Below are 25630 nucleotides of genomic sequence, written 5' to 3' on the forward strand. Positions count from 1 at the left end.
CATCAGTGTCTCAAACTGAAGCTCAGTGAAACTGACTTATATTAATATAAATGTGTACTGTGCATTAAATCACGTGTTAATAATAACTGTGCTCCCTTGCTGTTGATTGGCTAGTAGACTAACTTGCAAACTCTAACCTTTACACCCACTTCCTGGTCCTTGACCCCCGCCCCACAGAGGAAGCCTCCCTCAACCCCTCAGTCTCTAGTGCCTTGCCTCCAGGTAACACACGGCTCAGGTGGAATTTTTTTTCTTTTCTTTCCTGTCTTTCTTTTCTATTTATTTTGTCTATTTTTATCTGTCTCTATCTTCACTTGTGCCTGTGCTATATTATAATATTTTTATTAACACACTCTTATAATGAATATTTTTTATTATGAATATTCTTAATGCAGAATGGATTTTTATATGCACGCATTGCAATCCATCCTGTCAAGTCATTCAATCTCATATTAAGTCTGAAAGGTTTTGTCCATATTGTTGGTATGTGGTAGTTTGGTATGATGATTTTGAGTTGTTCGTGTTATTAGTTATTAGGGTTAGGCTTTTCGATATATTACTAATTTCCTAAAACATGTGAAACTGATTTTGAAACTTGATTTGTGTTTCAAAAGAACAATGAACTGGAAGGAGATGTGGAGCTTGTTGGGTGTTATAATAAAATAATTAAATCGAGGAGTGTATTCTAACTTAACACTGAAGGACTGATTATGAGAATAAATGGCATTGTACAGTATGAGTGACAAGTATTTTGCAGCATGCCTATTCTTGCATGTGTGTGTTTGTCTATGTTTGCCATGTCTAAAGCCAGATTATCACCTGTTTGTCTGCAGACCGTCCAGACCCTCCCATGGATCTGGATCTGTCAGACCCAGCAGCCCGCAGCGTTCGCCTCACCTGGATTCCTGGAAACGACCACAGGAGCCCCATCACACGTCAGTACACACACACACACACACACACACACACACACACACACACACACAGGAGAGATTGAATTGCATTTTATTATCACATTTCTCATAGATTTGTGTTACAAGCATACACTGTGCTATATTTAAGTATGTGGAAGCAGTGCAGCTTTCATCTCTCAGTAAAGGAGAGCTAAAAAGGGGAAGTAGTAGAGTTTGTCTCAGGTTAGAAAAGAAATGATAATGGAGGAATGTTTAAATAGAAATACTCATTAATAAAGAAATGAGGTAAATTTTAATAGGACACATTTCTAATCCATCTGAGAAATATCACTTGGGGGGCCTATTAGTTATGAAATTCTAATTATAATCTGTATTTATAGGAAGGTTTGTAAAATTAGTGCAATAGGGTCATTAAACAAACTGGAGGGGAGATGAAGGGATGAAATGATGTCAAGATATGAGAATACATGAAGCTACACCTGCATGTAGTCCACCACTTGCTTACCCCTTCCAGGACCTCCAGATACCCCCAGAGTTCCACTGCTTTAACAGTAAGTACTCTATCTTTTCTCATGCCGGGTGTGTCTCTGCAGAGTTCTTGGTCCAGTTTGAGGAGGACCACTGGGACCCGGGTAGATGGCAGGACCTATCCACTTACCCCGGGGACCTCAACTCTGTCATCCTGCAGCTTGCTCCCTTCGTCAACTACCAGTTCAGAGTCATTGCCATCAATGCAGTGGGCCAGAGTCAGCCCAGCCGCCCCTCACCACGATACAAGACCAGCGGAGCTGGTGAGCAGCACCACATACACTCACTTGAAATAATGTGTGTGTTTAAACACTGTAGTTTATCTGCCTTCGAATCAGACACAACATTTCATGTACTTAAACTCCCCTTTCACACAAAAACGTGTTTTGCTTTTTGTTACTTCTCTTGAATGTTTGAGCTTCAGTATGCAGAGTGATGTGTGTGCAGAGTTTGACATTAGAAGACTTTTTTTCACAAAAGTGAAAGTTGAAAGTTTCTCTGTGCTTACAGAAAATCTGAGTTTAAGGTGTGTACCTTATTAGAATGATTTGTGACATCACAACTAGTTTGGAGCCAATCGTGGTCGAGTCTGCAACTTACACAAGTGTGATATGGAAACTTGAAGCTTCCAGTGCACAAACACTGAGTATGGACTATTTAACTACAGTTAAATAAGGAGACATCTTGTGTCCAGCAGTTCAAGTTGAATTGAAATATATTTGCATATTCATAGTTTCAGGATTTTCAATGAGGTAGGTTAGATACCATTTTAAGAATTTCCAATGGAACATGGAACTGGTAATGGAACTTTTTTTATGGAAAAACCACATCAGACACAAATTATTAGTCAAAGCAGTATAAGTTTTGAAGTGATGGGTGTTTAATTTTGGAATAAAATTGTAACAGTCTTTCATAATAAGAATGAGTACAGATTCTGGAAGCCACATTCAGAAAGCTTCAGGTCATAAATCTGTACCTGTATAGTGGTTTGTTGGAGTTGATGTTGTTCGATTTAAGTGAATTTTGAATTTTGTTATGTCATATTAAGCCCCAGATGCCATACCCAGAGGTCTACGAGGATGGGGCTCCAAGAAGGACAACATGGAGATCAGTTGGGAGGTAAGACATGTACAAGGCAGGAAAGTACATCTTGTAAGTGTACTATTGCATTCAGTGACTATTGAACAAATGTAAATTATAACAATAACACAAAGAGTTTAGTCTGTATTGTGATCATGGAAATTTGAAAATAAAATCAAGTAATCTGAAAGTAGTAGGAATAATGTACTGAAGACATTTGTATAATTATGTCTCACTTTCTTTTTAGAGAACACAAACATTCTAAGATTACATTTTAATTAAGCATTATTACACAAGAGGGTTTGCTTTACTGTCATTGTTGGCACGACAGTGATGCGGTCAGGAATGAGGCGCAATATACATTCTGTATAATATCTGTACATTCTGTATATCTGCATAGAAATAGCTTTTCAATCTGTAGGAGGGATTTAAAAATATTCATTGAAAAAAACTCAATACAAGGAATAATAATTGCTCTGGTGCATCATTGAAGATCTCCAAATGTGTCTGTCATTGCTGGGAAGTACTTAGCTGTTTTTGGAAAAAATTGTGTAATACAATATCAAAACCAATCCAAAAGAAGAATTTTGCCTAAAAATTGCAAGTCCCTCCTGCCAACTTGAAAGTGTATTGCAGAAATTAGTAATTCAACACCATAAAATAAATGACTGTACTGGCCGAGAAAAAACCAAAACCTTTCAAATCTGACCTTTTATTGGTGATATGAAAGATCCCTCCAAACCATATTTATTGTGTCATTGTGTAAGTCAAATTTCATGTTAATTCATACCAGTATCTTATGAGAACCAGCATCTACTTTTTGGTCAGTGAGCTTCTTGTTTTATTTCTTCAGCCCCTGCTTGATCTGGAGAGAAATGGCCCGAACCTGCACTACAGTGTGTGGTGGAGACGGAAGGATTCAGGGGAGGAGTGGAATAACGTGACCACGGTGGGGTCCAAACATGTCGTCCAAAACACAGAAACATATGTGCCTTATGAGATCAAAATCCAGGCCAGGAATGAGTTTGGATCAGGACCTGAGTCTAATATGGTCGTTGGATACTCTGGAGAGGACAGTAAGTAGATACACAGTAGATATCAGGTTTTGAAAGTCAATAAAATTGATTTTTGCATGAAGGCTGGTAGATATTTTGTTTTGATGCTTTTCGAGCTGATGGAAACTCAGAGAATTTTATCAGTCAATTATTCTCCTTTCATTTTAAGCCATTAGTCCAATTACTGCAAAGCAACAAGAGCGCCTCTGAGGGAGTTTGATATTCCAGCAGAAACAGAACTGAGCCTTTTTGACTCTTTACACATGCTGTGTTCTTTTTCATGTGTTCAGAGCCCACCGACCCTCCCACTGAACTGCGGGTGTTAAAGGTGGACAGCACCAAAGCGAACATCCAGTGGAAACCTGTGGACCTTAACTCTGTCCAGGGAGAGTTCAAGGAGTACAGAGTGAGACTGCCTGCATTTTCGTAATGAGAACCGACTGCAGAGTTGGCTTAAAAAAAGATTTGGATGTTTTTTTCTCCTCCATTCCCCTTTTCAATTTCTGACCTCTTCAATTTATCTTGTTGAATCTCCTCACCCCACCTCTGCACTTCTTACTCATCAACTTTGTTCTTCCCTTCTTTCCTCCTTCCTTACTTCCTCCCCCTTCACCCTCCCAGCTGTACTACTGGCGCGAGTCCAGTCAGGTTCCGGGTCTGGTGGTCAGTAAGGAGAACAAGACCAAAGGTTTCTACAGCACTGTGGCTGAGCCGTCTGGCATCCTCAGCAACCTGGTGCCCTACTCGCGATACAAGATGCTCATGGTTGTGGCCAACAACGGCTACGAGGGTCCACCCAGCAACACGGTGGACTTCACCACTAAGGAGGGAGGTGAGGACACTCAAGTATTACATCAGGGAGAAGCTTACATGTAATGAAGCCATACCTCTGGTTCCAAAGATGAAGGTCTGGAGAAATTCTAATCATAACACATCAGATCACAAGATGATAAGGTGCCAAAAGGAGCACATTTATCAGATTTATATGGAATTTTTACAAACTAATGCACAATCATACACTACATCCAAAAGTATCCATGACATCACACATAGGTTCCTGAGGGAAGTTTGAAACAAAATTTAGGAGTTCAATTTTAAGAGATTTTTTGGAGCTACTGGCATGAATGTATACAGACACTGTAGACAGACAGTCTACAGATTTTTTGAAGAGCAGTTAGTACTGCATCATAAGGCCTCAGCTTTCACTCATTATGATGGCAACTTAAACAGAACAAATTACTTTTCTGCTCTGTCCTTTTCCTAAATCCTAGATCCCACTTTTATCTCTTCTCTCTCCTTATTTGTGTGTTTTTGTGTGTTTTGTGTGTGCGCAGTGCCGGATGCTCCCAGGTCCTTCAGGATTAATCGGAGGAGTTTTGATACTCTCCACCTAGAATGGGACAAACCTCTGGAGCCCAATGGCATTCTGATTGGATACCAGCTCAAGTACCAAACAGGTGAGCTGCTCTTTATCTGATAAATCCAGGAACAATCTGCCTTAATGGAAACACAACCAGACCTGCTTAAACCAACAATACATCTGTCTCTTCCCTCACTCTTTTGTAAATGTGTATGTGGTTGTGTGTGTAGTCAATGGTTCCAGGGTGGGTCGTCCCCAGCTGGAGACTTTCCTTCCTAACATGACAGAGTTCACCCTTCGTCTGCAAGACCGATCTACCCGCTACAAGTTCTACCTCTCAGCGCTCACCCAGGTGGGAGCAGGGGAGGTCTTTGCTGAGGAGTCCCCACACTTTGCCAACGAGGGTGAGTGTTTCTACATTAAAAAGACCAAATCTCATATTCATTGTTTCCAACAGGATAGGAACGCCTCTGAAACTGCATTTAATTATTGTACAACACCAAACTCTCTATGGACACCAAGGTTGAAAATTATTATTTAAACAATTTAATGGTACTGCTGCATATACTAAAGAATATGTAGAATACAATATAATTTTCCCAGTAAAATCAATTCAAAATAAGGGTTTTCCATAGGCAACCAGGCAGTGTAGCATTTATTTGCTGTCCAATAAATGTATAGTTATCATCTTGAGGTGAAGCAACAACTGATAAAATACTGATATTGATCAATATATCAGTATAAGTATAATGTCTAGTAGCCTGATAACATGCCATTATCTGCTTGTAGTGAGGTACATATTCACCAGATTAACTTTTTTTTAGTTTCATTTATTAGTTTTGGTTTTAAATGAGCCATAAAATTCACTCAGTTAGTCAAACAGAAAGCAGCATAATGGTCGGAATACTGATCTTTTTTTGCATCATGTATTTACTTATGAATACTCATTGCACATATGAATGGGTACATGGTAACATCTTTTACAGGGCTTAAGTTATATCCCGTCTCTACTACATCACTGTATGTATTGTCAATTATGTGTACTGGACAAATGTGTATTAATCCGCAGATGAAAATAGTCCCCAACAAGTACACTTTTTCCTCCTGTTGGAGTAACTATAGTGCCCAGCTATTTTAGGAAAGTAAAGTAGGCTTTTTAAAAATGAAACATTATATTTGGAATAAATGGGCTTGAGGCTGAGAGCCACAGACAGGGTAGGGAAATCAGAAAAGTAGAGTGAGACGCACTAACACATCGTTGGTTTTGGTGTTTTCATGGGATTTGTTGGCCGTAAGAAAATAAAGAATAACAGCAAATTTGTGAACTGAAACAAATTTCAATACTTTATGAAAATCAACTTGCACAGACTTGAAACTTTCTTGAAACAGATAATCCAAGAGTTCAAAGAGTTGATTTTTTGTGACACACTTTATCAGAGGAGTTACTGAAGTTTTCTTCACACAGTGTGTCTAGGATTCTGTTTGCCAATAATTACACAGAGTAAAGAGGCAAACATCCCACAGGACACTCAGCCACCTCAATCACTTCACACTGCTGCATTGTGTCTTCTGCTATGTAATCACACCACTTCCAGCCCTTTTCTCTGCATGGGAACTGGGCTGGTTTGATAACGTGTATATATTGTGAGGGTCTGGTTTTGTGTAGCCATGGAACCTCTCTGTGTGTGTGTGTGTGTGTGTGTGTGTGTGTTTGTGTGTGTGTGTGTGTGTGTGTGTGTGTGTGTGTGTGAGTAGAAATAGAAAGAGAGAGAGGTGAGAGAGTAAACACAGGCCTCTTTGTTGGGGTATCAGATGGAGAAAGAGCTGCTCTTTCTCTGATGTACGACACCAACCCTGACACACACACACACACACAGACACATTGATGATTACATTTGACTTGCAGAAATAAATAATCCAATGTTATGGTGTCAAAACTTAAAAGATTGTTTTAAACAGGTGGTTCACCCAAATAAATAAAAAATCAGCCTTACTTCTAGCAGTATCTAGTCATGCAGATAGTTTTGGTTTTATTTGTCCAGGTTTTGAAATGTCTGTCTGTCTCTGAAATTTTTGCCTCCCCCCTTATACAATAGAAGTGAATGCAATTTATTCACTGACTTTGAGAAGCAACATATTTTTCCAGAAACAGTTTAGCAGTGACTCTAGATAATCCACAAACTTCACTGCGAACAGAGGAACTATCTTTTCAGTAGAAAGTAGTTCTGATGAAAGCTTTGACAGAGACTGATATCTCCAAACCTGAACATATTAAACCAAACTCCCCGCTCCTAGAGTGAATGAGAATATCTGTTGAACCGACCTTCCAGCCGCTGCTGTTGTTGTTGTCCCTCTCTTTCTTACACCTCTCCCCTCTTTCCTGTCTCTCCTGTTCTTTTCATTGGCAGAAAACTTTACTGATGCTACAGGTCTAGGTAATGGGGAACAAGAAGCACAGCGAATCTGCCTGTTGCCTTGCCCCGCTCTCATCCACCATGTCTGTCCCTTTATCTGTCCATCTTAACACTTAACAGCAGTGCAGTCCACATTCAATCCATCCTGTATTGTCCAGCAACATGCAGTTCTACCACCCCCTGCAGGTCACACTGGTAGGCAACAGAGGGAGCTGCTTCATTAGTTTTAACCCCACCAGGTTGAGATGTTACTGCCTGTAGGGTAGCGGCAGAGCTTCCAGCTCTCATGTTTTAAAAATAACATGCTGTTATATCTTAAAGCGCCAATAAATTGCTGTTACTTTACATTTCTGAGACAATTAAGACCTTTGTTTACATAAACAGACAAGATCTTCGTGCAGTACACCACAGAAAACTGTTCCATGACTGGCTATTCAAGCAGGTTAGTTTAGCATAGGCTTTGAGTTACAGATCTACAAGCCTAAGACATTAACTATTTCTGAAACTGTAAAAGAAACAATTCTAACTCAAGATCCACTGACTAGCGGGTGATAGATGAATATACAATACTGGCAATATATGTTGTATGTTGTCGCATGTAATTTAAAGAGGACCAGTCACTTGCCATAAGACTGCAACTAATAGTTATTTTCATTATTGATTAATCTTTTGTTTATGATTTAGATTAGTTAGAACTCATGTGAAAATATCAGAAATAAGCATAATTGCCCATAGGTCATGTAATTTCTTATTATGTTTAAACAACTGTCAAAACCCACAAGTCATTACATTTATTATAATCTTATGCAATGGATGAAATGTCTAAAGCTCTTGGTGAAAACAGATCAGACTGAGTGTTTGCTGTTGGACTGAACTGCTGTCTATACTGTTTTGTTTTTTTTACTCATCTGTTCATTTGCCTGTCTGCCTCTCCTCATCTCTCAGTCCTTCCTCTGTGTGTAAAGCTGCTGTTTATCTGCTGCTGTGTGCTGTCAGGGATTGAATGAGCCTAGTCACTTTACTCATAACCTTATTACTTTTGAATACAGTAGTTTCCTTTACGATCCACACATTTAGTTAACAGGAATATGTGGTACAGAGACCATCTGTCCAGCATATAACATTTCCAATCCTTAGACCCTCTATTCGAATGAGGAAAGAAACCTCAGGAAGAGCAACAGAGGAGGGATCACTCTCCCAGGATGGACAGACATTCAATAGATGTAGTGTTTACAGCGTGGACCAAGATAGTAGAATTACAATATGGAAAAACAGGATGGAAAAATTATAGATAAATTAATAACAGAATATAGAGAGAGGACATTGAGCAACTAGATCATCTTCATGCTCAGGACACACACCCCGATAGCTGTAGAATCTTCATTCATACTGAACCTCTGATTTACTGAACCAATCCCTGATGGCTCACCTTTACAATGCAATCTCACAGCATCACTGCTCTTTCTGTCTGCCACCAGACACGAGTTAGCCATGCGTGGCAACTAATGAGTTTTTCTCTCATTGTCATTGAATGCAAAGTCATGATGGCGCTGCTGTTTTGGGAGTGCGCGTGGGATGGGAGGAGATGGGAAACATTTTGGTGAATTATTGGAAGGTTCTGGGAGGCAAACAAACCCCATCAGCAGTTGACTGGCTTGCTCACTCACTCACTGGCTTGATCGTCTTGCTTCTGAGCTTTTTCAAAGGTCATGTCACTCTGCCATCTTTATCCATCACTTCTGTTCACCGGGTCAGTAGTACATACTGGGGATCACAGGTAAGATGGCTTGAAGCGTTTGGCTGAACTGGCCTATATCACTGGGCTGTACTGGCTCCTGAACATTCTGATGTTTCCATCTTCCTGTCCTACTTTCTTTTTCCCTCGCACGGTGGTTTGAGGGCATGCTTGGAATATAATAATAAAAGCATGCTGGCTGGGGTTTGGGGTTGTTGTATGAGGGAAATGTTTGGGGTGGAGACCTCAGTAGTGGGACCATTCACTGGCTGGACATGACCTCAACTTCAAGGTACAGTAAAGAGCAAGCAACAAGTGGAAATCAGTGGTAAGGGATGATCCTGGTTTCCAACCTGGGAGGCCTGACTCCCCCAAGGGGAGACCATAGTATTACAAAAGTTTAAGAAAAAAAAAATCTAGATAGGACTAAGCTGGCTTGTATAAACTCAAGCAGCCACTCAAGAGCTTTGCCTTAACAAAATACAGTCTAAAATTTGTGAGATTAAAATCACACAATCGGTAAAAAGGACTAAGAAACTGACAAAGAATTCAGTGCCAGCTTTCAGTTCTACAGAGTTTTTTTATCCTCTGTGTTACTGACACATTTTGGTTGGTACCCAAAATGTACTGGTGCTTGATACCCAGCCGTAGCACGCAACTGCTCTGACACTTCTAGCAAGCTCTCCAAGTAGATTATACCTGAATGACAAAATACTGTACAGCTGATAAAAAAAAACTTCACAAGTGATGACTAAGCATCAAGAAGAAGACTGTATTTGTCAAAAAGAAAATTAGGATTCATGAGGGCAGTAAATAAATGGACTGTCACTACAGTTTTTACTGCAATGACAGACACTGAAAGAAATGTGACATATAACTACATAAAATGAGTTGTATTTTCCCCAGTGATGTGAGTGCAACAAAGATGTCTGTATTAGGGTGAAGAGAGTCTGTAAATTAATTACACAAGGTCCTTTGGGAAAAAGGTACCTCTGGCTCTAGACCGGCGGGGACAATATTTAAAGGGGCACTCCAACAATTTACTATTGCACTTCCATAAAGTTGATTACATGTAAGAGACAGATTAAATAAAAGAAAGGTCACAATTTAGCAGAGGTTGAGATATCCTGACTTTTAGTTCCTAGTATGAGTCAAGTTCGAAAATGTTGGATCCTACATTTCACATTATCCAACCGATAGCATTATTTTCCTTTGACCCATGTATGGCCTCAGCTTCTAACACAAGCTTTTGTTATAAATATGTAATCTTTAGGTTCAAGCTGAGAGAATCCTGTTTGACATTATCATTACTGAGGTAATCAATTTTCCGTCTCTTCCAGATCCAAAGAAGACATTATTAACTATTTTCACTATTTAACTTAATCTTTAAAACCAGTGGAGTGCCCCTTTAAATACTTGATGAACTATAAATAGGGTTTGGGGCATTCCAGACCTGGCTTTTATAAAATACAGTATCGCCTCATTTGCCAGTTCTTCAAAGAAAGTTTGAAAAACCTCATTTACAGCGCATTTTTCTCAGACCTGTTGTAATATCAGCATACTTCCTCTTGGTGGCAGTGGCACCTAAGTCTGTGCAGGGCAATGATGATTAAGCATGTATGGATGCCAACAGAGAAGTGGAAAACACTCAAATGAACACTGTGATCATTTATTGACTCATGATGACCTCAGTGAGGCATATGATGATGAGTGCTGCTTGTTGGGAATTCCTTGTTTGTTTCAGCTCAGGGCTTCATTGACTTTCTCCTGTGTATGTCAGTGTGTGTCTACCTGTTCGATGTTCCTGCTACCTTGTCTTTAACCCTCTGCTCTCTCCCACCTCCTCCTTTGTAGTTGAGCTTACCGACGCCTCTGTGGCTTCAGCTCTCACTCCTACTCCTCCTCCTATTGCTCCTCTTCCTCCTACTACCATCGCTCCTACAACCATTAGTACCTCAACTACTACCACTCCTACAACAACGACTCCTACCACTACTACTACTACCACCACCACCACCACTACAACTGAGGCGACCACTACTACTACACCTCCTGTGCTGATCTCCCACAAGCATACCGACAATGTGTTGGGTACATGCTGTTGTCCCATTGTGGTTTTAATTGTCTTTTTAGTGCATTAGTTGACCGTGAATGACACTTTAATTCATGGATGTCAAAAGACCATTGCCTTCTCCCACCTGACAAAACAGGAAACTACATCAGGGCTGCATGCCAATAAACTGTACTGTACCTGCTGAACTAAAAGTGGGGAATTACTTCAGAATATTGGGATGTAGCCAGCAACTATCCTCCTGGTCAGGAAGTGAGAATCCAAACTTCTTTTTATCAAATGGATGTTGATAAGTGTAAAGTTCTTGTACCCTGCAAGTACCCTTCAACACTTAAGAGTGATGAGGGTTTCCTATTTCAACTAAAGAGGACTGTGAGTTCACCATTTCGGTTTTCAGGCTCAGCTAGCACTGGAGTCCATTCTAAACCAGAAGTAAGCATTGCAATAAGTGTTTCATGAATTGAAAAATCCTCTAGCATTTTATTGTGGGTGAATTTTCAGTCCATGAACATATTAAATGTACTTCTGGCTTTGAGCGGATCATGATTGGAATCAATCTTGATCAGTATGACCATTCCTGTAGGACTCCCTTAGTGCTAGAACCATGCATAGGTCTAAATGGAGCCCTGTGTGTGGTTATTGTAACTGTGCCCTCTCTGCCCCTTGCCCCTGACCTTTGACCCTTTACCCCTGACCCACCCTTGTGTAGTGGTCCCTGGGCGGGAGATCTGGAATCTGACGGTGGAGCCTAACAGTAACTACACTAATGTCAGCTGGAGACACAACTTCCCGGCCGACAGCAGCGAGTTTGTGCTAGAGTTCACACTGGACAGTAAGAAACCAGACCAAGCCCACTTTGCCCTATTGAATTCCAGATAGATTTGAACTTTCTCATTAGAGAGTACTACCATATTAGTGAGATATTAATGATGTTACAAGATTATAGGAGTAGGAGCAGACAAAGGGGGTTATTTTAGAGAGCAGGTAATTTGCATCAAAATAGATCCAACATTTATGGAAATGCTGGGACTCCACTGTACATACAGTACCATTCAAAAGTTTGGACACACTTTCTCATTCAAGGGAATCTAAACTCTTGACTGGTACTGTATGTATCTAGCAGACTCTCCAATTTTGGCTTGAGTTCTAAGGTTTAAGACTTCACCAGCTCTAACTGTAAAGCTGCACTAATCAATATTTTTTTATATGAACAGTGGGTCAAATGACTTATGTGTAGTATGAAATGGGTCACTTGTAATGATGAACACATGAATTATAAGCATTTTAGTATCTTTCAGCTAATTGATTTGATTTTCTTGCCAGCAAATTTACTGTTTGGGTCAGTCTTACTGCTCTCATCAAATTTTTTTGTTTGTTTTCAGTGAAAAGGCTAAGTGAAAAACCCACTGTTATACCTGTTCAGCAACAGACAGACAGAGTGAGTGAATGGCTGGTGAACATAGTGCAGCATTCTGCTAAACTGCCAGATAGATAGCTAGACATGAAAATCTACAACTTTGTGAGGGCATAATATGTCAAAAGTTTGTGATTTTCAACTTGTTATGGATTTCTGCCCTCAAGTGACCAAATTAAAAACAAAAATTGATTAATGCAGCTTTAAGAGAGAACAGATTTGTTTAATCTTTTCCAGAGGAACCTTAGCTAACCTAAGATGAGATTTATAGAACTGACTGGATTTGAAATGCATCAGTCATTCATTTACAACAACACTCTAGCCCACTCTCTAAAATGACACTATTGGTGCTCTGTGAGACTGTCCAGTTCATCTTTGTTCACACAAATCCCCATGGGACAGAAATGTAATTTTCGTGCTAATCCATGTGTTCCCTCCATCTTGAGGTGAAATTCAATCATGTTAGTAGCAGAATTTTGATTACAATTACCAATCTGATCCATGGAATGGAAACACCAAAGAATTACTCAGTGGCCGACTCATTAAAAAATTAATGGCTCATTTTTTTCATACTGACTTCAATTTCACCTCAATGGCACATTTTGTTACCCAAAGTTCATTGCTCCAGGGTTTTGATTAAATGTGTCCTTCTTGTTATCTTTCCCATTCCCAAAACAACCTCAATGGAGAGCACTTCTAGGCAACCTTTACCTAACAAGACTAGGAAGTAATGAAAAAATCAGATGTTTGAACAGAGCAAGGCTACAGCATAATGGAGAAAGAGTATGAAAGAATTGAAAGGGAAAGGAAAGAATCCTCTTTTGATGTAAAGGTTTTAAATAAAATGTGTGCCATCACAGCTCTTATCAAAAACAGAAAATATGTATCTCACACTGCAGATAACCTTCAGCTGAAGCAGCAGCTGCTGCTCTGTTGGCCTGTTATTGTTTTTTTTTTCAAATCACCCTTATTATTTAAGGATGTGATATTCACACCTAAGGGTTGAAGTCATTAATATTGTTACAACAGCAGAAGATACAGCATACCACAGTCTTTATGTGTGTCTTTCTCTCTTGCACTCTCTCTGTCTCTCTCTGTTTTTTATATGTTGGAAAATGTTGGTCATCATCATGTCTACCTTCATCACTAACTTCCTGTGCAGTGCACCATCACGGTGGTTCCTTTTCAACATGCTGCCTGGCTTTGAATGGCTCTTGTTGGACCAGCACTGTTAATGGGCTGTTTGGCTTGATTTCTCTGAATTGCTGTTTGAATGTGTCACTGTTTTTGGCTATCCATGCTTCTATAACATCTTGCTTTTGCTTTTGATTGGGTGTTACGCACTCTTGCAGCCTACTTTTATAAAACACATCATCCCTCCTTTTCTGCAATCCAGGGGCTGGTTGATATTGGATAGCCTGGCACAATTAGGATCTCTGTTATTGCTTTCCACCATTTCAAAGTCTGTGATCTTTGATTGAGCATGGAAAGAAGGGAGGATGTATTTTTCATGTACTTTGGCAGTGGCTTAAATTCTTAATGATGTCTGAATGTGAATAGAAGGAGAAAGGGGGAGAGGGAGGTAGGAGAGAGGGGATGAAGAGACTGATCTAATGGTCTTCACCCCTCCCTCCCACCCCCTGCTCTCCAAGGTCAAATCTGAAAGCTTTGACTCTAAGAGGGAGTGGCAGGGAGACTCTGACACTCTCTCTGATGATTTAGTAGCATAAAAAAATGAATCTGGAACCACTTGTTACAGAGAAGGAAATGGGATATCTTGTCAAAAAGAAAGAAAATGTCAGGGTGTGGGCATCAGTGCCATAATGTGTAGATATATACACAGCCATATATTTGTAATTCAACCTGATCTCACTAAATTTGTGTGAAATTGAAATGAGATGTAATATCTTGCTTTACAGTACACAGTAAAAGTGAGAGGATTAGCTGCTGAAATGTAATCCCAAATGTTTTTTGACTCAACTTGGCCAGTAGCCAGTCAACATGATAAACAGATATAAATTGTCATGACCACTGTAATATAAATACTTTAGTGATAGGACATAATCATTATCACAATTTGCAGTTTTGCAGTACAGTTTTCACAATGTATAAAACTCATCACCTCCTCCACATATGTTTCACATCCTTCTAGCAGCAGCTTCCAGGTAGGCTTTTAATTTCAAACATCAGTGGTGAGCATTGCGTTTTACTAACAGTAGTTAACATTGGTCAAAAGAACAGCAAAGTAGAGACAATTGGACTTAGTCAATGAAAACTAAAAGAGATCCTGAGAGCAGCAGAGTGGTGAGTATGACCTGACTCTGGTGTTGTCCTGATACAATTAGTTTTGTGGAAATACATATTATGTTGAATTTACTGTGTGACTATTAGAGTACAGGTAATTCCACCCCTCCTTATGGTTAACCTTATTTGAGAATATTGTCTTTATTTGAATACTGGCTTTTATTTGAGAATTGACCTTCCTGAATTTAGAGGAATTGAACCATAACCAAACTCTAGATCTCTTATCTTTAAGTTATTTTACTAATGACGAAAGCTGCATTTTAAAAAAGGAATTTAAAATTTGTCACAGTAGGATTACATAGAGAGGAATGAAACCACATGAACTGTTACCACTAACTGCATTTTCCTGCATTTCACAGAATGTTGTGAAAATATGCTAATAAGGTTAGTTATGCACACTTGTCTTGGTCACACAAGCTACAACAGCAGATTGTGAGTTGCTGTGGAAAGACAAGTGTTATATAGCAATAGCTTGATCTGCTGATTGATCAAAAACAATATCAAAAAGAAGGTCTGTGGTCTGAAAGTAAAAAGATGTGCAGGTGTCTCAATAAGCTACTTCAAAGACATCTTTTTTTTATGAACCTGGAAACATAGAGATAACCATGTTGTACTGTACATCAGCCGTGGCCTTACACATAGCACTGCATTGACTGATTATGTAAATAGGACTGGCATGTCTTCTCTTGTTTCTGCATTAGAACTTTTGTTTGGCTGAATTGGTATTGATAGCATGGCTTTGCAATGAGCTCTGTTGGATTGCTCCAGCCTTGTGAAATGGTAGAGAGCATGGTGCATGATGTCACCACCTTATGCTACCCCCTCCTTTCACCATCAGAGTCATGCTCATAGCTCGGCCATGTCATGACGGTCATGTCTTTCCGCTGGAAAGATGCAGGTTGTTGTCGCTGTTTTTTTTTTTTTGTTTGTTTTGACCTCATGGAGATATGTGTGGGCCTATGAATAATTGAGACAAACAATGCTTTGCCACTTTAGCCCCTGATGTTACCCAAGAACATAGATAGTTCTGTAATGGTCAATTCTACTCGGTGGAAACATGACGCGACCAATTCATAGGGCATTTTAATTGTGTGAGTCTTTGATGTCCACAGTGCAGTGGTTTTGCCTGAAGAAGCACCTACTACTTGTGCCCCTCTTTTCCTTCACTCCCCATTTTTAGATGAGTTTTCTCTGGAGAATTATGCCCTTGAGAGAAAATGTAGTCTCATAACCATAAAAGAGGAAAATGAACCAGAATTTGTCAGTTGAACAGAGCTTCAAAGAGCTGCACCTCATCCATTAAGTATAATGGCTAGAAGTATTAAACTACATCATGTGTATGCTTCTATACTGTAAAGAAGTGAATATACCTTGATGATGGGGATGTGCACTGCATTGTTATCAGTCTCAATTCACTTCAGTAACCCTGCTATCACTCAGAAAGGACAGTCTCCCTGCAAAGCATCGTGATGCCGTGACCTTTGTTAGTAAGCTCAACCGTTACTGTGGAACGAAGGCCACACCCCCTGGAGTGTGATTGGCCCATTTCTTGTGTCTCCAAGGCAACAAGACGATGAAAATTGTACCAGTGAAAGAGCCCCCCATTACAGTGACGGATCTGATCGCAGGCGCCAAGTACCATCTGAGGGTTTACTCCCATGAGCTCAACAGCGTCAGCAGCAAATCTATCACCTTTAAGACCAAAACAGGTGAGACCACACCTGGCCAGGTGGAACCGGGTTCCAGCCAGGTGGGTTACTCTGGGTGCAAGTCTGTCAGTAGTAGTATCAACATTAACTCAGTTAAAGCTGGGTGAGTTATTATTGTTTTGTTGAAGTGTTTTAATACCATGCATGCTCTTCCATAGGTGAACTCAAGTGAGTCAGATTGAGACACTTCACTTCTTTATGCAGTATTTGGAAACCATCAAACTTAATCCTGATTTTCTTTGAGCAATTTATGAATGAGAGTAAAAGTTGCATTTTTGTGAGAATGGACATCTGACAAACACTGATGTATAAGCTATATAAAGCTTTAGATCTTGATTTTTGTTTTTTGTTGTTAATTAGTTGGCAAGCTAGTTCAGATTGCCAACTAGTTAGCAACATATTTTATAAAAACGTTAACTTGGAAATACTAGTCACTACTAGCTCCTTGCCACCTAACGTCAGGTATGATGTGTTAACAAGAAGCAAGAAGCCTTTCCTGACCAGGTATGGCAAGTTTGCTAACTAGCTGTGGAAGTAAAATAATGGCAAAATTATTGACTGATCCTTAATGATCAATAATCAATAGTACAGAGCATACAGTGATAGCTTTGCAAATGCAGAACAAGTCTAGAGAGTGAGGACAGAATGGTGGGTGTAATCAATGTTTTGAGCTTTTGGAAGATTTACTGTATATCGGCGCAGACAGTAACATAAATTGATTTGAAATGGACGTGACGCATTGCGAGGCTCTGACTTCCAAGTTACCAAGTGTTCTCCATGAGATTATTGGTTTAAAAGACTCAAACTGTGAAAATGACTGGAGTGGATTTCTGTTACTGATTCATCAGTGTATGTATGTATTTTATAAACAGTTTGGTAATTTAATGTATATCAGAGCAACATATTTTATAAGCTCGTCACATGTTTTGTATGTGAAGTCTTAATTTGTAAAGAGCTAGTAACTGTAGCTGACTAATGAATGTACTTAAGTAAATATACATATAGATATAGTAAGTTACATTTCACTGGAAAATGAGATGACTGATGATCAGCTGCACGCATAACATGTTTCCTGTTGAGCCTTAGAATCTGACAGAAATGGTGAGATTGATTGATCCACACACAGTCAAGACTTTGCTCTCTGAATTCAATCAGTAAGTCTGTTCCTCAATGCTCTCAAATTTAGACTTATAAATTCATTAAAACAAAAAACATTGTGTGCTTGCTCAAATGTTTTGCCTTTAAAAATATGATGTTACTAACCAGCTGAATTACCAAAAGTCAAAGTCAGTCAGCCCTGTTGATTTAACAATGTTGGTCCCTCACAGTGAGGATGACTGTTATGCTATGCTGTAGGTTAAAAAATGCAAGTAGGTATTAATAGGCATTGTTATCCAAAAGTTATGGACCTCCAATATGGTGACTGCTACATGAGCTGAAAATCCCCTTCAAGCTGACTGGCTATCAGTCGATTCCTCTCACACATCAACAACACTGTTCTGCTTGTGGTAGATTGTCTATAAAAACATTAACTTACTTTGTCTGCTATGTCTGGTATATAAGACCTCTTAGAAATTGACCCACAGTTTTGATATGAATGTGTACATATTTTGATGGAAATTAGAAATGTTGCAGTAAATATCTCTGTAATTATTTTGTTCTTATTCAGTGCTAATATCCATTAAATTTCAGTTAGAATTTCCGAGAAGTTGTGTTTTTTCAGGTTGTACTGAAACCTTTCTGGCTGTATTGGAAAGTGAAACGATTCTCTTCACACCACAAACATCTGTCTCACACGCTTTTCTGATTAAAATTCACACACTGTGTAATGGAAGAGAAGATAAACACCTTATTGTTATGGATGTGATCCTTCTGTACATCATCATCCTGGATATGAGCTTGGGGGCAAAAACGAGATGTTGGTTCTGAGTTGTTGACTTCTACTGAGCGCTGTGGGATGTGAAGAGATTGTCTGATGTGTTAGCTCCAACTCATTGTGGGCCTGAAAAATACTCACTGTCTCCCCACTCTTCTCTCTTGTCCCACCTTGTGTGTGTGTGTTCTGTGTGTCTCCAGCCTACATAGACCAGGTAGACATAGCCACTCAAGGCTGGTTCATCGGCTTGATGTGTGCCATCGCTCTCATCATACTGATCCTTCTTATCGTCTGCTTCATCAAGAGGAGTCGCGGGGGCAAATACCCAGGTAAGGCCTGACACTGGCTGCCTTAATGATACCCAAGAGAGGACCAGTGCTAGTCTTGCAGAGCCGTCTGGCAAAGGCTGACAGGCTTTTTCGTGGACCGGGACAACATTAGTAGAAGAGCAAAGTGAATAGAGCCACTGGTTCCTTAAATAGTTCTCCCACTGTAAATTTACATTTACAAGTTTTCATTTAGTAATACACTGAAAGTCTCTCAACACATTGACACAGGAGTCTCCTGGATAATTTAAAGTCCCCCTCCACTCAAAAATGTGTTTTTCTTCCTGTTCCTACATTTGGAAGTTTGAGCTTCACTGTACAGAATAATGTATATACAGAGTTTGACATAGAAGGCTGTTTTCACATTCACATTCTACATGTCACCGCAAAAAAATAGCTATTGGTTCAAATGACCAGGCCAACATGCACCTACATGACGGAATATTTGACAGATCAGAGTCTAAACAGTATACATTTATGTTTTTTGTGCAATATTTGCAATAATAAAGCAGTAATTTTATTAAACAGTTACCATTATTATCTTTAGATATGCTATTTTCCACAATTGAAATTATATTTTCACTGTTGATACAAAATAAAAAGAGTCTTCATATAGCATTGTTGGTGATCTACAAAACAGAAATTAGATTAATGTTAATGTTTTGCAGTTTCTATAATGTCCAGGTGGTGGTTGCATGACTGGTTTCACAAAACGTCTAGGTAGGTGCTGAGCTGTGATGCTGTGAAACTTTTAAACTAACCAGTGGTGAGCAAAGTCAAATAAGGACTGTAACACAACAGTGACAAACTGAAAAAGAGTTCATAACTACACTGTGACTAAAACATGTTGTATACCGACTGAAGCACTGAATCTCCTTACAACCCAACCCAACATTAAACAGCTGATACTTGTAACCAGGTCAATGCAGGTTTAAATACATGCACTGGGTCCCAACCACATACTATATATAGATGCAGCTTGGAAAACAAAGTAATAAACCACTGCAAACACTTTTTAACATCTGTTTGTGAAGTTTAGATATTTGAAATTGGCAGCAGTGTTCCAAAGTTGCAGTATACATCAGTGAACAAAGCATAGCCTATATAGTATATGCTTTGCAGTGTTTGGGACACAGTGTTAGTTAAAAGTCTAATAAACAAACACAAATATATGGAACGATCAGGAATCATCAGATGAGGACTAACACTTGCTTTTTATGTTCAAGTATAACTCCAGGAGTTTCACCAGATGTGGATGGTTTTGTCTATCAAATATAACCATAAATTCAATAAAGCTCTTAGCAAAACACTGAATATTTTTATAACATTTTAACTATTCTTGTACTTTTCTCCTCAGTCCGTGATAAAAAAGATCTCCCATTGGACCCTGTGGATCAGAAAGACCAGGATGGATCCTTTGATTACCAGTAAGTATCACCAAACAGATTCTCTCTGTTCTCAGCCCGCTTTAGAGCTGACATGTCCGAATTACACCTGCACCACCTACATCAGTAGCTTGCTACTGTATTTTTGGACTGTTGTCTTTAAAATAAATTGAATGGTCAAGGGAATTTGAAGTAAATGGATTAGGTTTTACTGCTCAACCATGTAGTTTTGCCACATCTCATACTGTATGAGGATGTGTGATAGTAAAAGGCAAAAAGTCAAGGGATAGTATATGACATGGCTGCAGTATAGGACATATTGAACTGAGGAAAGTTTTCCTACATTGTGACACAAATACATTTCTGTTCTAAATCAGTTTAAATGACATTAAGGCCTGGGGTTTAATAATAATTATGTGTTTAAGATTACATTTACAAAATTGGCTTAATTTAACATCCAAGTCCAGACATTCAAAAGGTGTCATTGACATCTTTCATTTAATGCTGTAAGATCATTCAGCCAATGCTGCCGCTGAGGACATAATGTTAGTCTCAGTTAGCAGGTAGCATTTATGACCTCACTATTTTATACCACATAAACATATGCCAATGGTAGCACCCACCCATGTTGTGTGATTAGTTAAAGTTGAGAGTTGAAGGCAACAGAAGAGAGATATAACTTCTTAAGACCAGTATTTGGGATGTATCTGTCAAAAAATCCAGCTATCATCTTACACAATTTAGTTGTTTGCTTACTGAAAGAGAGGGAAGAAAAAACTTTTTAATCAGTCTCCCACTGTTCTGACATTTCTAAGGACCGCATGTTTTTAAAAGAACAATCTGAAAATGTTAGTGTGGATGAAACTGTTTAGACATGTATATAGTGTTCTTACATTTGTCATCATTAGTGTGGACATGGACAGAGATTAAAGTTTTCTATCTCAAGCAGCTGAGGCTCAATGCTATCCTGCTATCCAATGTTCAAATTGCCATTATAACACCATCTTAGTACGTTTGACATGAGTTCTTAAACCTTGCCACATGTGGTACAGTGGTCTTTAAAAGAAAAATGAGCATGTAGACCATTTTTATGTAATATGGGGGTGTATACAGTATACTGGAGTATGTGACTGTACTGTATGTGTTGGTAAGTGATGTGTTTTTTGCTCCTTCCAGGTCCCACTGATCTCTGTGGCCTCGTTCTTATTTAATGAGAACGACTCTGTCTTTTTCTCTGTCTGTCCACTTTGACACTCAGATTAACATGCTTACTAAATCGGAGATGTCCATGTTCTCACTCAGCAGCGTGAGAGTGGCACTACAACCTTTACCTTTAGTAATTGTAGACTCTGTAACATCTGAAGAAAAGCCTCTGAATCTTATCCTTTGATCCTACTGACAAAAAGACGAGAATAAATAAGACTATCTACTTTATACATACTGTATGTAAATCACATATACATAGGTTATCATTATGTAGCTCTACTTTGGTGTAAAATGCTTTGTTAAAAGTATGAAATTAAAGTTTTTGATTGATACAGCATTGCATCACGTGGCATTTAAATAAAATAACAGCTCTATATCAGTATGCAGGGTAGTTTCAAAAGAGTTGTGATCAGCATTCATTATCACCTGAGTGGTGCTATGCTTTTAATACTGTGTGATTCATCCATCTCCAGTGTGTGAGATCCTGTTTTGTTTGTTAATCAGTAATGAGTCTAACATTAATACCCAACCCCTCTCTTACAGCCAAGGTCACTGCTTTACCCTGATTCTGACCCAGACTCCATCACTGGTCCTAATCCCTCAAGTCTCTTCAGTTCTGTGTGTGTGTATGAGGGTGTGTGTTTGTGTGCATGCAAGGATTTACATGCATGTATCATCTGGAGCTCCTCTGTCCTCCTTCCTCTGTCTTTCTCTCCACTTCTTGTCTCTTGCCGTCTCCCCTGTTTCCTCACATCTCGTCCCTCTTTTTTCCCCACGCTGAAATGGGTCATCTGTCCCTGACAGGAACGAAAACGAGAACAGGTACTTTGGTTTTGGCACGGCATCTCTGTTGGCCTGCGCATGTCGGGGAGGGGACCAGATCTTTCCCCTGAACTGGGGAGAATGGGGTGTGGATAAGGTGTAGAACAATCCACCTGATTAATGTTTTGTTGGCTCTTTGGTTAGTCTGCAAAGAGTGTACAGGTTCCATTCATGCAGTCCAGCTAGTCTGCATTAGTTTTTAAAGCACCATTTGAATGATGTGATAGAGGTGACATTATAGAAAGCTGACACCATAGCTATTAGATATGATTAGCAAAGAGATGGACAGGATGCAGCTGAGTGCAAGGCCTCAGTTCCTTAAGGATGTCAAACAGTCAATTCAGTAATCAATAGTAGCCAAACCATCTCCCTGTCAAAAACCTAATCTTCACACCTGTTGATATGAAAACAAGGCTGGAGCTCCCTGGCTCCAGAGCATTCTGCTTCCATAAAGGTCACATGACATTCAAGTGACGAACACAGAGATACAGTAAAGGACAGAGCCATGCATTAGTCACACCATGAATGTTCATTGTAACTGGACTTCCAACACATTTTATTCATCTAAGGCTGTCCCAGAACTAAATCTATAGACATCAAACCCAGAGAAATGAAGAGCTGATACCTCGGTTTCAGTTAGCAGGCTGACAACCTGGCTCAGTAAATAAGAGACATATTGAATTGAATTAGTAGAGTAAATACACAAGAAAACAGAAAATGGGCCGACCACAAAGCATTAAACACCTCAAGGCTCGAAAAATAATACTAATCTTAGCCCTCTCAAGAAAATACTCAATCTCTCTCTCTACAGTATCTAGACTGTGGCATGATACATTTTAGATACACTGACTTTTGACTATTGACTGAGACACTTTGATACACAGAACATAATGCAAAACCAATATATGAAATCACCACAAAATGCAAGTGTTTATGAGTGTAAGGAAACATGCTGCCATCTGATAGCCTATTGCTTACCTTTTTTCTTTCCAAGAGTGACATGAGAAGGTAGATATTAGTCTTATGTCTGTGTCTGTCATGTCTGTCGGGAGGTGTTAAGCTTAGCTTAGTTTAGCGTTAAGACTGGTGCCAGAAAGAAACACCAGCCCAATGCTGACCGAAGTTCAAAAAAAAAAAATAAAATAAAATAATCAGTCAGCTTTAGAGTTGTTTGTAGGTGTTTTTTGGACAGAGCCAGGGTGACTGTTTGTTCCTGCTTCCAGTCTTTATGCTAAGCTAAGCTAAACATATCACAAGGTTGATATTCATCTTTTAATATCACTTTTGACAAAGAAAGCAAATAAGTGTTTACTTCAAACTGTTAAACTATTCATTAAAAAGTCTGGTTGCCTTGTGATTAGCCAGTGTGATGTTAAATTAACCAAATTCAACAAAGTATCTTTTTGTGCTCAGGTTTGGACAGAAGAAAACAAACAGACTCTTTTTCAGTTGAAACAGGGCACTTCTTGTTCTTATTTGCATGGTGATAACTTTGTATGGTCAGTGCAAACCAATGCAAATAAGAGATTAACCCCAGAATATCCTCATCACACTGGTGACATATATTGCCTTCTTGGTACATAGAAAATAACATAATTATGCAGTAATTCATGCAAGGCCAAGGTGAAGAGAAAATATATTTTCGATGAGATGCATTATCTCCCAGAACACAGCAGAGCAGCAGCTGAGGTTGTTCAGGGTTGAGGAAAGGTTCAGACTTAAATATAAAATGCCTCTGGTTGATCACAGCATTGATTCAGCCTCAGGCTATTATAGAATCACATGGAGAGAGCACATTATCATTCAAACCTCAATTAAAACAAACAGACCATGGCCCCCTGCCACACAATGAAAAAAGTTTAATTTATTCTTTTATTGTGTGGTTTAAAGCTGCTTTTTTATGGAGCTCAATACTGGAACAGTAATTACACTACTCCATTGATCTTAATGTAATATGACCGTGTCAGTGTCTGTAAATAAAAGACCAAAGATGCATCCATCCCTATAACCACGGATCAGCTGTTCCAGCAGTACAAGCAGACATAGTGAACTAAGAAAGCAGCCTGAGTGAAGAGTGTGGGAGGTCTTGCACCTTTTTGTTCCAGCTAAGAAACAACTAACATGTTTTTCACCCTTTTAGAGGTTAATTGCTTTGTTTTTCCTCCGCCGGCTGACATTTAAAAAGCATCCGCCACCAGGTGCACAGGGTGAGAGATGGCGAGGGAAATCAATTTGGGTTGTAGTGAGAGCAAGGGGGCAGGACAATCTATGTTTGGCACAATTTGACACCCTTAAGGAAATGATTTAGGCAACAAACAACTGGAGAATATTTGGAGGACAAAACACAGAATAAACACTTCTAAGAAGTTGAAAATACAAAGTAAATTACATCTGTCATTTTAGTATTTCCCCTGTAAATAGCTTCTCCTGTTTTATCCATCTTGTTTTACATTCTGTCTTATTTCAGAGGATGTTCAGTATTTTAGTGCACAGTTGAAAAAATCAGCATTATTATTGCTACATAATTAAGTTGTATCTCACACAGGCTCCGTCCTCTAGTGAACTCTATGGGTAATACTCTCCTCCAATCAAATGCACGCAGTTGCCCACTGAAATTCACTCATCCTTTTCACTTCAGCAACAGCGAAATCACCTCACTGATCTTACCTGTCTGCGGGTGGAGTTGCTGCTTCAAACTCATTCCTGCCCGACGTGCCCCAGTCTCACCATTTAATCCAGCACTCTGCAGCCAGACGCCTTGGCTAAGACTCTCCGGACAGCTTCTCCGATGAATTGATGACAACCTCTCATCTGTCTCTGCAACTTTGCTGACCTTTGGAAATTTGTGGCCGACTTCAGTTCATGTACTTCCTGGTTCCCATGAAGACGGGAGGTTTCAGACCCATTTTGTATCTCCGCATCCTGAACCAATGCATCGCACAAAAGATGTTCCGCATGCTAACCATCAGGAGATTGCTGGAACTGGTTCAACCACTATTGACCTAAAAGATGCTTATTTTCATGTCGAGATGGCGCTGAAACACATGAAGTTCCTGCGTTTCGCAAGAGGCACAAGCACTGCTTTGTGAACATTCCCCCATCAGTGCAGGAGGACCTGCGTTATTGGGGGTCCCCACAGCATCTGCTGACGGGATCACCCCTGGGTCGAGTGACCTCCTATATAGTGGTGTTCACGGATGTGTCCCTGATGGGTGGAGGAGCACCTGTCTGGGCAGAGTGATAGGTGGTGTGTGGCCTTCAGGAGAAAACCGACACATCAACCTCCTTGAACTTCAGGCATGCTCCTTGTTCTCCAACACTTCCTGACTCTGGTTCAGGGGAGACACGTGTTGGTGATGGTCTCAGAACACCTCTTGTCTTGAGGGCTGTCCACATTCTGAGTCTGGAAAACAGGGGCACCGACCTCATGT

At 39.6% G+C, this 25630-nt stretch overlaps 1 protein-coding gene across 1 annotated transcript in view; it reads left to right on the plus strand.

Annotated features, from left to right (window-relative positions):
- The window catches only part of nfasca (neurofascin homolog (chicken) a), a 141345-nt gene that overhangs the window by 105911 nt on the left and 9804 nt on the right, over positions 1-25630 (plus strand). Inside the window, exons 21-35 of the mRNA XM_042405501.1 lie at positions 178-222; positions 834-935; positions 1508-1705; positions 2491-2561; positions 3376-3598; positions 3868-3983; positions 4199-4409; positions 4912-5034; positions 5168-5341; positions 7346-7372; positions 10941-11177; positions 11867-11989; positions 16438-16584; positions 18661-18789; positions 20144-20213. Of these exons, the coding sequence (XP_042261435.1) occupies positions 178-222; positions 834-935; positions 1508-1705; positions 2491-2561; positions 3376-3598; positions 3868-3983; positions 4199-4409; positions 4912-5034; positions 5168-5341; positions 7346-7372; positions 10941-11177; positions 11867-11989; positions 16438-16584; positions 18661-18789; positions 20144-20213 (1996 nt within the window). The remainder of the gene's footprint in view (positions 1-177; positions 223-833; positions 936-1507; positions 1706-2490; positions 2562-3375; positions 3599-3867; positions 3984-4198; positions 4410-4911; positions 5035-5167; positions 5342-7345; positions 7373-10940; positions 11178-11866; positions 11990-16437; positions 16585-18660; positions 18790-20143; positions 20214-25630) is intronic.

Source organism: Thunnus maccoyii, chromosome 3 (assembly GCF_910596095.1).
Source record: "Thunnus maccoyii chromosome 3, fThuMac1.1, whole genome shotgun sequence".
Lineage (NCBI taxonomy): Eukaryota > Metazoa > Chordata > Actinopteri > Scombriformes > Scombridae > Thunnus > Thunnus maccoyii.